This window comes from Lonchura striata, chromosome 4 (assembly GCF_046129695.1).
Source record: "Lonchura striata isolate bLonStr1 chromosome 4, bLonStr1.mat, whole genome shotgun sequence".
NCBI classification, from domain to species: Eukaryota; Metazoa; Chordata; class Aves; order Passeriformes; family Estrildidae; genus Lonchura; species Lonchura striata.
In genome coordinates, this window is record NC_134606.1 from 29,422,876 (window position 1) to 29,437,654 (window position 14,779).

The 14,779-nt window shown below is 37.8% G+C and overlaps 1 protein-coding gene across 2 annotated transcripts; it reads left to right on the forward strand.

Annotated features, from left to right (window-relative positions):
- The first annotated feature begins 107 nt into the window (after positions 1-107).
- On the forward strand, positions 108-14,016 carry VPS37A (VPS37A subunit of ESCRT-I). 2 transcript variants are annotated; one of them, XM_021535841.3, is made up of 12 exons: positions 108-247; positions 3,629-3,703; positions 4,687-4,801; positions 5,660-5,760; positions 6,622-6,838; positions 7,833-7,903; positions 10,016-10,143; positions 10,231-10,289; positions 10,382-10,450; positions 12,154-12,297; positions 13,016-13,096; positions 13,293-14,016. In XM_021535841.3, the coding sequence occupies exons 1-11, from the start codon at positions 123-125 to the stop codon at positions 13,094-13,096; spliced, it is 1,185 nt and encodes a 394-aa protein (XP_021391516.2). In that variant the 5' UTR covers positions 108-122; the 3' UTR covers positions 13,293-14,016. The 2 variants fall into 2 exon arrangements, with proteins under 2 accessions (XP_021391516.2, XP_031360606.2); XM_031504746.2 differs by having other exon boundaries at positions 110-218.
- Positions 14,017-14,779: the final 763 nt, after the last annotated feature.

The window sequence follows — 14,779 nt, forward strand, 5'->3', positions numbered from 1 at the left end:
CTCCGGGGCGGGGCAGGGGCGGCGGCGGGGCCGCCGTCGCGCGCAGGCGCGCGCGGGCGCTCGGTTGGGTGCGCGCGGTGCCGCGGGTGCGCTCGCGCCCCTCCGGTGCCGCCGCGCGCGCGATGAACTGGCTGTTCCCGCTCGCCAAGGGCGGCGCCGCCGTCGCCTCCGCCGCGCCGCCCGCGCGCACCGGCCTCCAGCAGCAGCGGCAGCGCCAGGTCGAGTCCCTGCGCGCCGCGCACGCCTCGTGAGTGCCCGCGGCGGCCGCGGGGGCGGGAGGGCCGCACCGTGTCGCCCGTCCCGGCGCCGCAGCGGGGCCGCGCCGTGTCGGTAGCTGTCGTGTCTCCCTGTGCGCGGACACGGCGACCCGGCTGCGCCCCGTCCCCTCCCCGTGAGGCCTGGCTGGGTCCTGGCGGCCGTGCGGGTAAACAGGGCCCCCGAGCCGAGGGCGCTCGCCGGGCCGGCCCAGCCCCGCGCTGTCCCGGGCCGAAGGGTCCCGCCGGGCGGGACTGCGCTGTCGCGGGGTCCCCGCCGGAGGACGGTGGGATGCGGCACCCCGGCGGCTGGCAGGAAGAATTTGGAAACTGAAAGTGCAGTTGGCTGTCGGGGAGGCGTCCCCGCTGGCTTTGATGTGGCCTGGCCGGGTGATCGGGCGCCCAGGTCGCCGTGCCCGGTTTCACCTGCCATTGACCAGAAAGCCTGCTAATGGGTTGTGATGTCTTCAAAAAGACGCGACTACGTCTTGGGATAAAACCTCCCTGGAAGCTGCTTGTAGTGGTGTAGTTGATTAAAAGTTGAGACTAAAGCGTCGAGCACCCAGGAGTTGTGTGTCACAGGGGCCTGCCAGCAGTGGCACAGTGGCATAGCAGCTGTACTGGCTTTACAAACTATTTTTCCTAGTGTTCAGTGCTACCTGCTAAAAACTAGCTGCTCCTTAAAAACTAGATGTTTTTGTTGAGATGGTCAGAAGAAGCTAGTTGTGTTTACTCCTGTTCAACAAACAATTTTTAAAGCAGAACAGTTTATCCTGAGGTACTCTCTCGGCAGTGTGCTGCCTTGTTTTGCCTAGTCTTTTAAAACCCCTGACGTTTTAAAAGGAGATCCACATTTCATACGTTTGAAGTTATAGTTACAGTGAAGTAAACATTATACTGACAAACAACTTGCCAGGATTTCTGTAGAACTGAAATAGTAGCTGCCTCCAAAATAATTCAGAAAAAGGACAGAGAATGTTTCCTGTCACACTGACACTAGGAGTGGAAGAGATACTAAATGCATTTCCAAGTTTAATATCTGCAGATAGTTTGCATTCCTAATATTTTGAATTATCACACAGGAATGGTATTCTAAGTATTGTTGCTTGAATAAACTTAAGTCTGTTCAGAGCCAATTTCACAGATATTTTGGAGATAGTTCAGTTTTCTAAGGAGCTGTTCCTCTGGGCATGTAGGAGCTTAGTTAACTTAAATTTTTTGTTGGGCTGCCCTTACTTGGCCTTTTGTTTATACCCACTTTTTAAAAATCTGTCAGCAAGATGAGCTCATCCTGAATTAAGTCCCCAAAAAGGAGATAATTTTTTATCAGTCAGCTTGCTGAAATGGTTTGCTACTGTTTGTGCAGGCAGCAGCTCAAGCATAGGCAGAGGGGTAAGGGATGCTGTAGCCAGGAATCGAGGTGAGGGGTAGGGATATGGTAGCTGCCCAAATGTCATTCCTTTGAGTATTGTTGTTGCTCTTCACCAAAATGCTCAAAATTCTTGGTATGGTGTAGTTAACTAAGTCAAGCTTTGTTTGTGTTGTCTTAGGTCATAAAAGCTCAGGTATGTGTGATCTTAATTTCAGTAAAGCAGCTATAATTAATTAATTTCAGTAAAGCAGCTTTCCTATACACAACCCCTCACAGGTTAGGAGCTTGCATTTTAAAAAGAGTTTTCTTACATATGCTGTTGTTCTCGACAAAGATAAGAATGTGTCATTTTTCTGGTGTACTCATTCCCACTTGGGGAAGCAACAACTAAGGTTATTAGTTCAAGGTTTTTCCTAAGCAGGGTTATAACCATTTGAAAAGTTCAGTGAGATTCTGGCTTTCTTTTTCCTCACTCCCTGTCCTCGTCTTTCTCCCCAGTTTCCACATGAGTGGAGTGTAATTATATACCCTTCTCAAAAGGATTTTGCAACAGGCTAATGAGAAGTGTGACAGATGATTACAGGGCAGGAATGGGCATATGAGAGATTCCGGGTAGAATCCTTCAGTTAAGAATGAGAAGGTGCACTGTGTGTGGTGTAACACAGCAGAACCCTTGATTTGAATTCTCCTGTGCTGAAGATACTTGATATTTTCTTCAAGTAGTGTGTGATTTCACAGGGAAAGAGCAAATACTGAGTTGTCTACGAGAGGAATAAGATCAGGCTGCAGAAAGCAAGATTCATAGCTGAGTTAATGTCTTACTCCCATTTGTTCCCCAAGCTCTTGAAGACTTAGTTTTGAAGTCTTAAATTCTATGCCCCAGTAGTGCTTTGGAAGGACACAAAATACTCCCAGTGCTACTCTTAACACACATTTGCAGGTAATGTGTTTTGGGTTTCTTGAGAAAGGATTTATATGAAGTGTACCTGGCAGTGAATGGAGGAGCATTTCTGAAGTGGATCAAAAGTTGGGAACACCCATCTGCCATTATTTGCCATTGGAGCTGTGTTCCTTCCCCTGTATAAGGGATCCTTAGGTTACAGAGAAGAGTATTATTAACCAGGTGCAAGCAGGAAGAATACATGGAAAAGCAATCAGTCTGCTTTTACAGTTTGTTTTGATTCTTCATAAGATCAAGCTAATTTTCTGCTTTTCTGTCTTTTACTATCAGCTTAGATATTGTCTATTGTATTGTCTAGAAATTCTACTTCTGAGCTAAGACTTCATCTCCACCTCCTCCACATGCTCTGGGGTGCTCACTTTCAAAACAGTCTTGCTGTGCATAGAAATTGTATAATGCTTTGAGTATTGTAATCTACTTCCTATTAATGTAACTATTTTCAAGATTTTTTTTCCCTCTGTAATTTACCTGTTGCGGGAAAAGCAAATTTGGATTTGGCCTTAGATTTTGTAAGGCTCATTGGTGCTTTTAGGAGGGCCCAGGTCTTGAGTGTCACTGGAGCTTTACATTGATGAAAGTAACTCTCTAATCTAATGAATGTTCTACATATTGATCTGAAGGCAGTGTTGCAGAGCAATACTTAGTTGTGAACTTGATATAATGCCTTGGCAAAGTAAATGTTTAACCAGATAAAATTCAGTATATTAAAGAAACACTGAAGTGTTGTCTTAAAATAAGCCAGTAAGGGGAGAATGATAAGTTGAGATTGTTGTCATAAGTGTGAATAATGTGATTTCTTCTAGTGTAGTTCCTTTGCTTGTGACCATGTATGATTAATCAACTATTTTTTTGCTTTCGTCTTAATATTCAATATAGCATACTCAAGACTATTAACTTAATCTAACAAAATTTTAAATTTTGTTCTTACAGGGCTTTTCAAAACTAAACTGAGTACAAGTGTCTGAGGTCATGCTTGTTTCTTTTAGACTTTTAGCTGTTATATTGACCATGAAATGGATGCTATCAATTTTTCTTTGACAGGATTGCAGAAATACAGAAAGATGTGGAATATCGACTGCCATTCACTGTAAACAACTTGACAATTAATATTAACATGTAAGTAGAGTGAACTGTGTCTATGCACATCTTGAAAATTAAAATTGTTAAAAAAAAACAAAAGTGGTAATAGAATATAAGTGGTTCTTAGCTTATAACTAATTTCAGGAGCTATAACCTGGATTTGTATTAGTGCTTATAGTGATCTGAGTGGAATTGGCTCTGTACAAGATACAGATGTTTAGCTGAGAGCAAAGTCATATTTTACTGTTCTCAGTTCCTAAGATAGCTGTGTGATTTTACTTGAAGGTAACTAGAGGAAAATGCTTGAGGGTTTCCGATAACTTTAATTCCCTACCACTAAAAATAAACTTGATTGGTAATTTCTTAGTCTGCTGTAACTCCATGCTCTTACCCAGGTGAAACTTCTGGATCATAACTCAAGTGATTTATTGTAATAGTTATTGTAATATCCTGTGAATTTACTTTGGGTGGACACTTTTGCACTGGCAAATGTTGATAGTATTCTGTTCACAAGTTTTATATTACTTTGTCCTGCAGAGTTGGCCTAATAGTCTTACAGACTACACTGCATTGTATTTGTAGGAATAACATTTGTATTTGAAAATGTTCTTGTTATGTTGCAGCTTCTTTGTTGTCCATTAGTTGGTCAGAGTATGTGCTAATAACACCAAGGCTGCAGGTCCAGTGCCTGTATGGGCCATGCATTTATGAGCTGGACTCAGTGATCCTTGTGGGTCCCTTCCAACTCAGAATATTCTGTGATAATGGCTCCTTTGTTATACTACAATTTTGCCCAGTAAATGCTCTCTTCAGTTTTGTAGAAGTCTGGTATTCCAATGTGTTGGACTTCTAATTATGTAACTGAATAATCCTGTTGTATGCTTCATCCATTGTGTAGTTCTCCATAACATTTCTCATAGAAATGTTTATGAAATTAATTTTTCTTTGCATAAGAAGTCTTCTTATGCAGACTTTATCATGGGGTGTCACTGTAGTAATAATTATTCTTGTATTTGCAGTTTGCTTCCACCTCAATTTCCTCAGGAAAAACCAGTCATCAGTGTTTTCCCACCTGTGAGACATCATTTAATGGACAAGCAGGGAGTATATGTGACCGGTCCATTAATAAGTAATGTAGGTATAATTTGTAGCTTTCACACAGATCTACTGTTAATGGCAATTTTAATACATGTCACACTTGATTATTGTTAATTCTGCTGGTAAAAAAGGTGAGGATAGATTCTAGTCTCTTTCAAACTGTATTTCAGGGCCTGAAAACAAATTCAGAAGTGTTCAGTACTTATTCTAGTTATTCTTTTACTGATACCATTTCTGACTTGAATACTGCACGTATCTAAAACTCTTCTAAGTTATGAAGGCTTAGAAAATTACTATTTTTTTTTGTTATTGTTAATTGCACAGGTCTTTCGATTACATTGCAGTCTATTTCAAATAAAGGAGAGGGATGCTTTAAGACAGTTTTGTAACATAGTTCTTTCTGGCCTAATCCTATTAGAATGGCGTCAAGGTTTGAGCTTGAATATTCAGGATTTTAATAGGCTGGTCTTTTTGTCAACAAGTTTGTCCTCTTTTCTTTTAGAGTGGATAGAGATTCTGACTTTTTTAGAGTGTAGTTAGTGCCTTTGTACTCAGATATTTTAATTTTTAAAAATTCTTCTGTTGTTTGCAAAAATGTAACTTGGTAACTAAAGTAGGGTTTTTTGGTTGTTCAATAGAAATGTGGTACTTCATTGACTTTCCACTGATAATGGAATATACAAAAGACTTACAGTTTCTGTTCGGTTTTGGGTTACTTTATCACTTTTTTTGGAGCTTATGTATACACAGTTTGGATTAACTAGTATGTCTGAAATAGCTTTTCAGCACTGTCATATGGGTATAATAAGCAATCAAGTTCAGCATATTTTGAAATTCTTGGATTCCCAACATAATTTTTCTTCTTGTTTGGATTTTGTTTTGTGTTTTTCCCAGTTTACAATGCATTCAGATCTTGGAAAAATTATTCAGAGTTTACTGGATGAGTTTTGGAAGAATCCTCCAGTTCTAGCTCCTAGCTCAACATCATTTCCATAGTAAGTTATCTAAACATAATAAATGTCTATTAATTTTTAAAAAATAGACTAAACCAGTTGTAGGGGGCAGGGACAGGACTGATGTAATGGATATACTGGAAGAATTAGATTCCCTGTCTTGCACAATTTCATGTGCATGGTGGATGAACTGATTGTTTTTAGAAGACACGCTAGATTTCATTGGAGTTACTGCATCAACATGCCTGATGTAACTTTATATCCATTTTCTTTAAAAAGAAATTTTTACATTATCAGATGAAATCTGAAATTTGCTGTATATCATGATCTGAGCAGTTGTGTTTTTTCATATTCTGTTCATAATCTCTCAGGCTTAGGGCAGTTGCTCTTGCACCACGTGCAGCAGAAATTGTGTGATTTAAAGAATTGTATTAAATTCAAATTGCATCAGTACAACTGTGGTTCTCATGGCTGACAGCGATACTAAGTTTAGATGTGGCTGCAATTGTAAATAATTTAAAAAAAATCATTCATGTTATTTAGAAGTAATTATGTGTGTGTTACCCAAGCTATTAAATGCTATACCATAAATAAGAACTAATGTATGACACAGATGTTTTTCTCACAACTTTAGGATGGAAACAATTTAAAATCATGTTGTCATAAATTTTTGAGAAGTAGTTTTCTCCTACAAAAATTTAAGTTAATGGAGCTCTATACTATATTGCAGTGTTAGAAAGGCTTATTACATTGGAAGTAACTGAGAACAGAAAATACAAAGTTTATGGCCACTTGAAAATTCATTCTTATGTCTTATATGTGATCTGGTAATTATAATTCAAATGACAAGAGATAAGCTGTAAGCAGTTGGTTGCTCATGGTTGTGGTTTTGTTTGTTTTTAGCCTTTTCAACAAACCAGCTGGAATGCCTCCTTTTGCTCCTCAGGGGTTTCCATTTCTCCCTCCATATCCATCTCAAGAAACAAACAGAACAATGGCACCCATGCCCATTTCTGAATCTGTTTCTTCAAGCTACACTACAGACAAGCCTGCTGCTCCCTCCTATGGTTTGATTGCTGATCTGCCCCTGCCTGTTCCGACAGCGGAAGCGGTGCTTCAGGTCGGTGTGCTGAGTTTTGCTACTTAAGCTGTCAGACACTGGATATGAGTTCCCTTAGGAACACACAGGGCATCGCTGTAAAACTCAAGGAAACACTTGAGTGAGTGCACTTCATTGTTTCACTGGTGCTAGGGAAACAAAACTGTCATTCTGGCTTTGATGAAGAATTTTTTAGAACTTGAAGTTAGAGCAACAAGTTCGTCTGAGTTTCAATGAAACTAGTGTTATGCTAAGGGTCTTTGATTATAGGGGGCATTGTTTTGGAGCTGCACTCCCCCATAGGGCAGCTGTAGCCGTATCTCCAACCACAGCAAACATTTTTTTCTTGCTTTCTTTCCTGCTCAGAACCTATTAGGTAAGGGCATGTTCAGTCTCAAGTCTTTATATGTAGTGTTTTATCTTGTATGTTTATACTTGAGCTCCCTCTTGCTGATGAACTCTGGAAGGAATTTTATTTTTAAAAAAACTTTTTATTTCAATGTTTAGTCTCGAATCAAATCATGTCTATAGAAACAAGTTTTCTTAGGCTTGAAAACCGCTTTTGTGGCTTTATGGAATTTAAATTTTCTACAACTGTTTTTTCCTTGTCTAATACATTTCTTTTCTGAGGGATGACAGCTCTAAAAACCACATGAAAGAGTCATGTCTCTCTCAAATATCAATCACCTTCTCTGTTCTCACTTAGCGAGTTTTACTATTCCTGTGTATTTCCTCAGTCATTCAACTGCTTTCAAATGAAGCACATTGCAGAATAGAATTATTTTACTCAAAAACTAACTCATCTTTTGTGACATTGTCACCCCAAACATCTTCAAGGATTTAGTTGCATTGGTTGAGTTATTTTCTGTTCAGAGACTAGTGCTACTGCTTGTTACTGCTTTTCCTGCTCCTCTTGTTGCTGGAAAATACTCATATTCAGTTCTTGATTAATCAGGTTAAATATCAAGAAACTGCACTTCAGAAATCTACTAAGCATTTCTAAATTTTGATTCAGGTTGGCCAAAATGGATTTACATACAAGATGCCTGATGTTCCTGATACGTTTCCAGAACTCTCAGAACTAAGGTAAATTTTCAGAAAGTAGCTGAACTTTCCATAGTTATTAAATAGCACTGTACTGTCCTACTGGCCTGTATCTGATTTTTGTCAGAAGTCTGTATGCATCACTGAAAGGGTTTTGTAGAAATTATAATTAGGGGAACTACCACATACCAAAGTATTGGAGTCAGAAAATAACCCTGCTTTATATTCAAATGTACTGCTTCTTTAGGGTTTTGTCAGCAGGAGCAGTACTTGATTCAACACCAGGAAAAGGAGTATTTATTTTTAATTTTTCTTACTATCAGTGTTTTGCTATTTTCTGAGGCCTTGCAAGGGACTTAATTTCTAGTAATTCAGTAAGCATGACTTTGAAGGAGGAAATGGGACAGCTTGAGGCTGGAATTACATTATCCTAAAGTCCAAAGGACTGTAGTGCAAGGTGAATGGGGAATTGTTTTGTGCACAGTTCAGCATGTTCAGGGGAGGGTGAGTTAGACAAATCCACGTGGTAAATATGTCTGCTGTCCCAGTTCTAATCACTGCTGTATCTAAATATTTTATACATATACTACACAAATATTTTCATCTGTTTGTCATTATTCAAACAACCTGTATTAGTTATTACTCTTAGCAACTTGTTCAGATCTAATGAGACAGTTTCCTAGATCAGTTATGTGAGGTAGAATAAGTTAAATTATCGCTATAAACTCCTTCAGATCTCACATCTTTCTGGTGATGTCATAGTTAAGCAATTGAAAACTCTATCCTTTCAATAGGGGTGGCTTTTTCTTTTCCTTTGACACTTCCCAAAGAGCCTGTTTAGTTTAGCTGACTTAGCTTTTAAATTCTGGCAGTGTCCTTATCACATAACAACAAATTAAGACTTTTGCAGGGAAGTGTAATTTGTTAAAACATTATAATCAAGCCTGGTCTTTCAAGAAGACTGGATTAAAATTCCATGATTCTTCTGTTGGTTGTTTAATTGAATGAGAGTGGTATTGCAGCTGGTCTGAATAGTTTTGTTTTGTATAGGTGGCATGGTTTTGGTAAAGGGGCTTTTTTGAGTGGCCTTTGTGAGAAAGGGTCAGGAGCTGCACCTGTGCCAGGCACAGCTGGTTTAGCAGCAGACCCACTGCAGGATTGCTGAGTCTATTAGTGAAGCAGGCACTGCTTCTGAAAATATTTTAGAGCAGAGTCAGTGAGGATTGAGGGGAGGAATGGAAAAATGTGATAATCCTGCAAACACCAAGGTCAGGAAGAAGGGGGAAGAAGGAGGTGCTCCAAGTACCAGAGCAGTTACTTTTCCACAGCCCACAAAAGTTTTGGAAAAGACCAGAGTAGAACAGGTATTTTAAAAATGTACTGTGTAGCTGGGAGGTCTATGCTGGAGCAGTCACCCACACTGCAGTCCAGGAAGGACCCAATATTGGAGCAGGCAGATTCACTTGAAATAAACTGCAGCCAGGTATTACCCAGACTGGAGTAGTTGCTCCTGCCCTGAACTGATTGTAGTCTGTGGAGCAGGGGTAAAGTGTGAGAAGGAAGGAGAAGCAGAGATAAATTGTTAGGGCCTGACTGCTACACTTGCAGTTCCCCCTTTGCCCCAAGGAGAGGGAGACAGAGGGAGGTAGTGTTAAGCATGAAGGAATGAAGTTGAGCCTGAGGAACAATGGAGCAAAGTGATTCAGTTTTTGCCTTTCTTGCTTACCATCCAACTCTTACTGTAATTGACAATAAATTCAGTTAAATTTCTCTCATTGTGTTTTGTGTGTGTCATTGTGTAAGTGACTTCACTGTTTTTATCTCAGCCCCTCAGATTTTCCTCCATAGCCTGTTGAGGAGGGAGACTGAGAGAGCAGCTGAGTGGGCATCTGCTAGCTCAACACAGTCAACCCACTATAGTAGCATTATAGGAAGTAAGGCTTGAAATGGGAGATATTTTTTAACATGCTGCTGTTTACATTCACTGCTGCATGTAGTAGAGCCCACAATCCAGGAGAAAGGATCAAAATAAGTTGTGGTCAAGTGTTATGTATTTGTAAAATCCCAAAAAATGTCTCAAACTTTGGTAGAAATGAATTACTTTACATGTGGTGTTTTCAGATTTAAATGTACTTTCTTTCTGTTTGAGTACAGTATAGCACAGCTGACCAGTATGAATGAGCAAGAGGAAGTCTTGCTGGAACAGTTTGTGACTCTTCCACAGCTGAAGCAAGTCATTACTGATAGAGATGAATTAGTGAAAAGCATTGAAGAGCTGGCAAGTAAGCTGTCAAAATATCAACATTTATAGCTTTGTTTGTGAACGAAGTCCTTTAAAAAAAAGTAGTAATGGTGATTTTATTTTTCAGAAAAAAACTTGTTGCTGGAGCCTAGTCTTGAGGCAAAAAGGCAGACGGTGTTAGATAAAGTAAGTTAACAATAAAATCATCTTCAGAAATATGAGTGGAAATATCTGGGCTTTTTTCAAGGTGATAATGTTCATTTTCTTCTTCCTTCTAGTATGAGCAACTCACGCAAATGAAGGCAGCCTTTGAAAAAAAGATGCAAAGACAGCATGAACTTAGTGAGGTATAATTCCTCCTGGCATCCTTTAAGAATACTTTGATAAATCTGAATTTTTGATGTGTATCTTTAACCATTAAGAATATTCTTTTGGTTAAACTCTTGTTTAATATGAAATAGATTAAGTATTTCATAAAATATGAAAAAAATTGGATGATGTACCAAAAAGTTAAAAGCAAAATTATGAGTTTTCTCATTGGGTTTTTATTTTTTACTGCCACAATAGAAGCAAAGCCGGAAGAAAATAGTGATGTACATCTAAAGCTGTTTAGGACAATCCCAGTCCAAACCAGTTTTAAGAATATAATAATTTTTAAAGAAGGCTTGTTCAATTAATGGTCCCCATTTAACATAATGAGCTTGTAAAACTGTACCAGATGAAAGTGCTCAATAATTCAGGAACTTAAATTCTGCAATTCACTTCAGGCAATATGCTCTATTGCAAAAACCCAACCAAAAAGTTGCATGATGGCAAACGGAATTATTTCATAGGCGATCTAAATGTACTAGAGGTTTACTCACTTGAAAATCAGGATAGTCTGACTTCTAATGCCTCCTTTGACTTTAAAGTGGGCAGAGGTAGTTGACATGGATAAACCGCCTATTTTTGCAAGAAACCACTTAAGAACAGGACATAATATCCCTCTGCTGTAGTCCCTTTTCTTTTTTCTAAATTAGATTTGCTAATTCAATTTAATGATGAATAGGAGGCTGAGAGTTGAGGAGTAGCAGTTGAATTTTTCTGCTTTTTTTCCATATGTGCTGTATCTTCATGTATGTGATGTTTGCTGTGCATTACATGGTATTTCCTGCTCTCTTTCCTTCAAATTACCAAACAAGTATTTTTACTTGTATTGTGAGTGAATTTTAGTCATTAGTTTTATTAGAGTGAACTCTGTGTATTTTGTACAAGATTAATTTTAACAGGAAATTTTTGATTATGTTAAGGTTTTAAAGTACATAAGTAAAATGTATAGGGTAGATCATCATAGGGTAGATGAAGATTTGGCCAAGCATCTAAAATCTATAATTACCTTAATTTTGTAGTTCTGGCTCTGTACAGACTCCTACTGGATGTGAATCATGTCCTGATTAACTGCCCAGATACATTTGAGAAAAAAATAATGAAATTGTATGCAATAAACAGAAGTAAGGTTGAGGTTTATAAGAACAGAAAAATGAGTTTATTGATTTAGATTAGCAACCCATCTACTTATTGGGTAGGTGCTTTTTGCTTTCCTGTCTTCTTTTTCCTCCACAATTATTTCAAGGGTTTTAAAAACTGAACAGTAAGTGCTTTTTTACCTTTTTATACTTCTCAGGTTCACAACTGATTTTCAAAAGTAGACCCTATTTATTGAAGACACTTGAAATATTAGTTCTATTCAGAAATCATGCACTTGAGAACTTGTCAGATTTCCAAGCTGGATGCTTTCTACATTGTAGGGTAAAAGTTGAAAAACTTTATTCATTGATGTGAATGATTGTGTATCAAGACCTAAACTAGCAACACTTTTCTTGCATTGAAACCTTTCTAGTTTAACAAGCTGTGCTGTAACTTGGAGATGGAACTTCATTTGGTTACTTAGGCTTTTCTGTAATAATAGTGCTCTATCCATATATTCCATATTTATATAGTCATTTATCTTGTTGGAAATGTAAGTTTTAATGGATGGGTTAATATTACATTGGACTTTTTATTTTCTTAGAGTTGCAGTCCAAGTGCTCTGCAGGCCAGACTTAAAGTAGCTGCTCATGAAGCTGAAGAGGAGTCTGATACTATTGCAGAAGACTTTTTGGAAGGCAAAACAGAGATAGATGACTTTCTTAGTAGATTCATGGAAAAGAGAACGGTATGTAATATACAAGTAATTCTAACCCAAGACATGTACAACACACAGTGAATAAATTTAGGACTTCTTTTTTTAAGAGTTTGAGCAGTTCTGTGATACAGAACAGTGCTGTAGTGAGCTTTGACAGAAGAAAGAATATCCTTAAATGGCTTCAGTTTATTTAGATTATAATCTGCAGTCCAAAGGCACATACTTTTAAGATGGGAGTGCAAGCAAAGGTCTCTTGTATTAGACCATATTCATGTGCTGTTGCAGATATTTTTGTGCCAATTTCTTCTGTCTTGTATGGATATAGGGAAAGATAGCCACATAGTAAATTTCAGATTTGGAAGGTTGACATAAACTGACATGTTGCATTAAACAACCTTAATGTTTAATTTATTAAACTTCTTAATCAAATACTGTTGATGGCTATCATCAAATAAGTAACTGAGGTTCAAAAACCACCATTCTTGCTCATGCTGTGATAAAAGTAACTTACCAAGTAGTGTACCTTTCTTTAAAGGAGCCAAATAAATGCATTTGTAACATTGGAAACAATCCTCTTATAAACAATTTTGAATAGAATAATGTTATCTGTATAGATAATTTTTCAGCCCAAAGCTTGGAATAGAGGTAGGTCAGGTGGCATAAAATAGCTAAATCATTAAGGAGAAATTGCAGTATGCATTATTATAAACTGCATTTAGAATTCAGTCTTGTATGTCTTGTTCTATAGCTCTGCCACTGCAGACGAGCCAAAGAGGAAAAACTTCAACAGGCAATAGCAATGCACAGCCAATTTCATGCTCCGCTATAGGTAAACTTGGTTTGTTAAACAATTTACCTTATTGTTACACACCTGGTAACTGCTAATGGATTTCTTACAGTGTTTAATGTTCTAATAACACTCTTTCTGTGGAAATCAAGTATGTTCTGCATCTGTTGTTAGTTGCATTTAAAATATAACTTCTGGAGAAATTAAAATATCTAATTATGGAAATTTGTCTTTACAGACTTCCAGCAAGCTACACCTGCCAAGAGAACGAATGAAAACCCCAATAAAGCACACTTTTTAATAACTATTATTTGCAAATAAGCATTTCATCTTATCTGGTTGTATTTATAGAAGAGATTGTATAAAGAGTTGGGATGGTTTTTGTACAAATTAGAATGTCTCTTTATATTCTCATTGTACTCAAGAATCCTTCTATTGCAATCTTTGCATTAATTTCTTGTATTTATTGTTGATAGTTACAATATTTAAGTTCCCTGCTGCTATACTCCATTGTTCAGAGATTAAATATCTAAACATGTAATTTTGACTAGCTTTTTACATTTTTATAAAAACATAATTCATATCTTTTGTATTTTAAATTTTAACCATAGATTTGGCTTAATCTGTGGAAGACTTCAAGTGTTGATAGGATTTAGGAAACTAAAAAAGTTCTTAATGGAGATTGCCAGTGGATTCACAAGCTGTCTTTTCTTGAAGCCAAAATATTAAAGAAGAAGTTTTTTACTTCTAAGTAATAATAGAAAACTAAGTATAACTTGTATTGTGTTTTGGATAAGTAGATTGGGGATTAAGCAAAGGATGTGTTGAAAAAATTATATTGGAATCAAAATAGAATAAATGATATCTGCATAGATTTGGTATGTTGCATAGTAGCACTGATGCACTGATTTCAAGAGTGGTTTGGTACCTACCACTAATTAAACACAATTTTCATCTAACAATTTCATTTTCTTTTTTTTTTCATAAAGGAATAATAAGCAAGTCACCTTCCTGTTTCTGTTTTATGCAATATAAATATGTTCATCATTTGAGGAACTCAGAAACACTTTACAAAAACTAGTTCTGCAGTTCTTTGGAAAATAGTTATTTTTCATAATTTTAAGAAACAATTTTGGAGTTGCATAGTGTCATATGGTATGGCAAGTGATCGAATTTGAAAGTGGAACTCAATTCTGTGCTTTAATCGTTGCCTCTGGTAAGCTGACAGTCTTGGGATGGGGGTATATCTGGTGAGAATGGATAGGACCAAATGCTGTGTTCTATAGGAGAAAAATACAGATCCTAAATACAAGCATGTATTTTCTCTCTTGCTTTTGTGAGAAGACAGGTTCTTTTTCTTAACCTTCTCAATGCATTAGGTTTTCATGGAGACAGTCAAAGAGGGAGGAGGAGTAGAAGGAATGGTACAGTTTTGAGAGTTGTAAATAGGATAAAGTGCTGATTAAGTAATGTATCAGAAATCCCTGCTTCTTTCTTGTCAGGAAGCAGTCTGGAGATAAACCTCTTAGCCAAGATTCTACCTGTGTGTTACCTGGATAGGATTACAGAACATGGCAGGTTCAAATCTCAGGCTACAGTCCAAGCAAGTTCTTTTTTATATCACTGATCTTCAGTCCTAAACTTGATATTCTTCAAGTAAAATGTGATATTTCTTTTGAATGGAGAAAAGTGAGTAAGGAAAGTCATGTAAGTGCAAGAAGTCTA

Bases quoted from the DNA above. Each gene is read 5' to 3' on its own strand.
- VPS37A (XM_021535841.3), top strand. From the start codon at position 123: ATGAACTGGCTGTTCCCGCTCGCCAAGGGCGGCGCCGCCGTCGCCTCC. The intron at 3,704-4,686 runs GTAAGTAGAGTG...TTGTATTTGCAG, and splicing joins TTGACAATTAATATTAACAT to TTTGCTTCCACCTCAATTTC. The intron at 12,298-13,015 runs GTATGTAATATA...CTTGTTCTATAG, and splicing joins GATTCATGGAAAAGAGAACG to CTCTGCCACTGCAGACGAGC.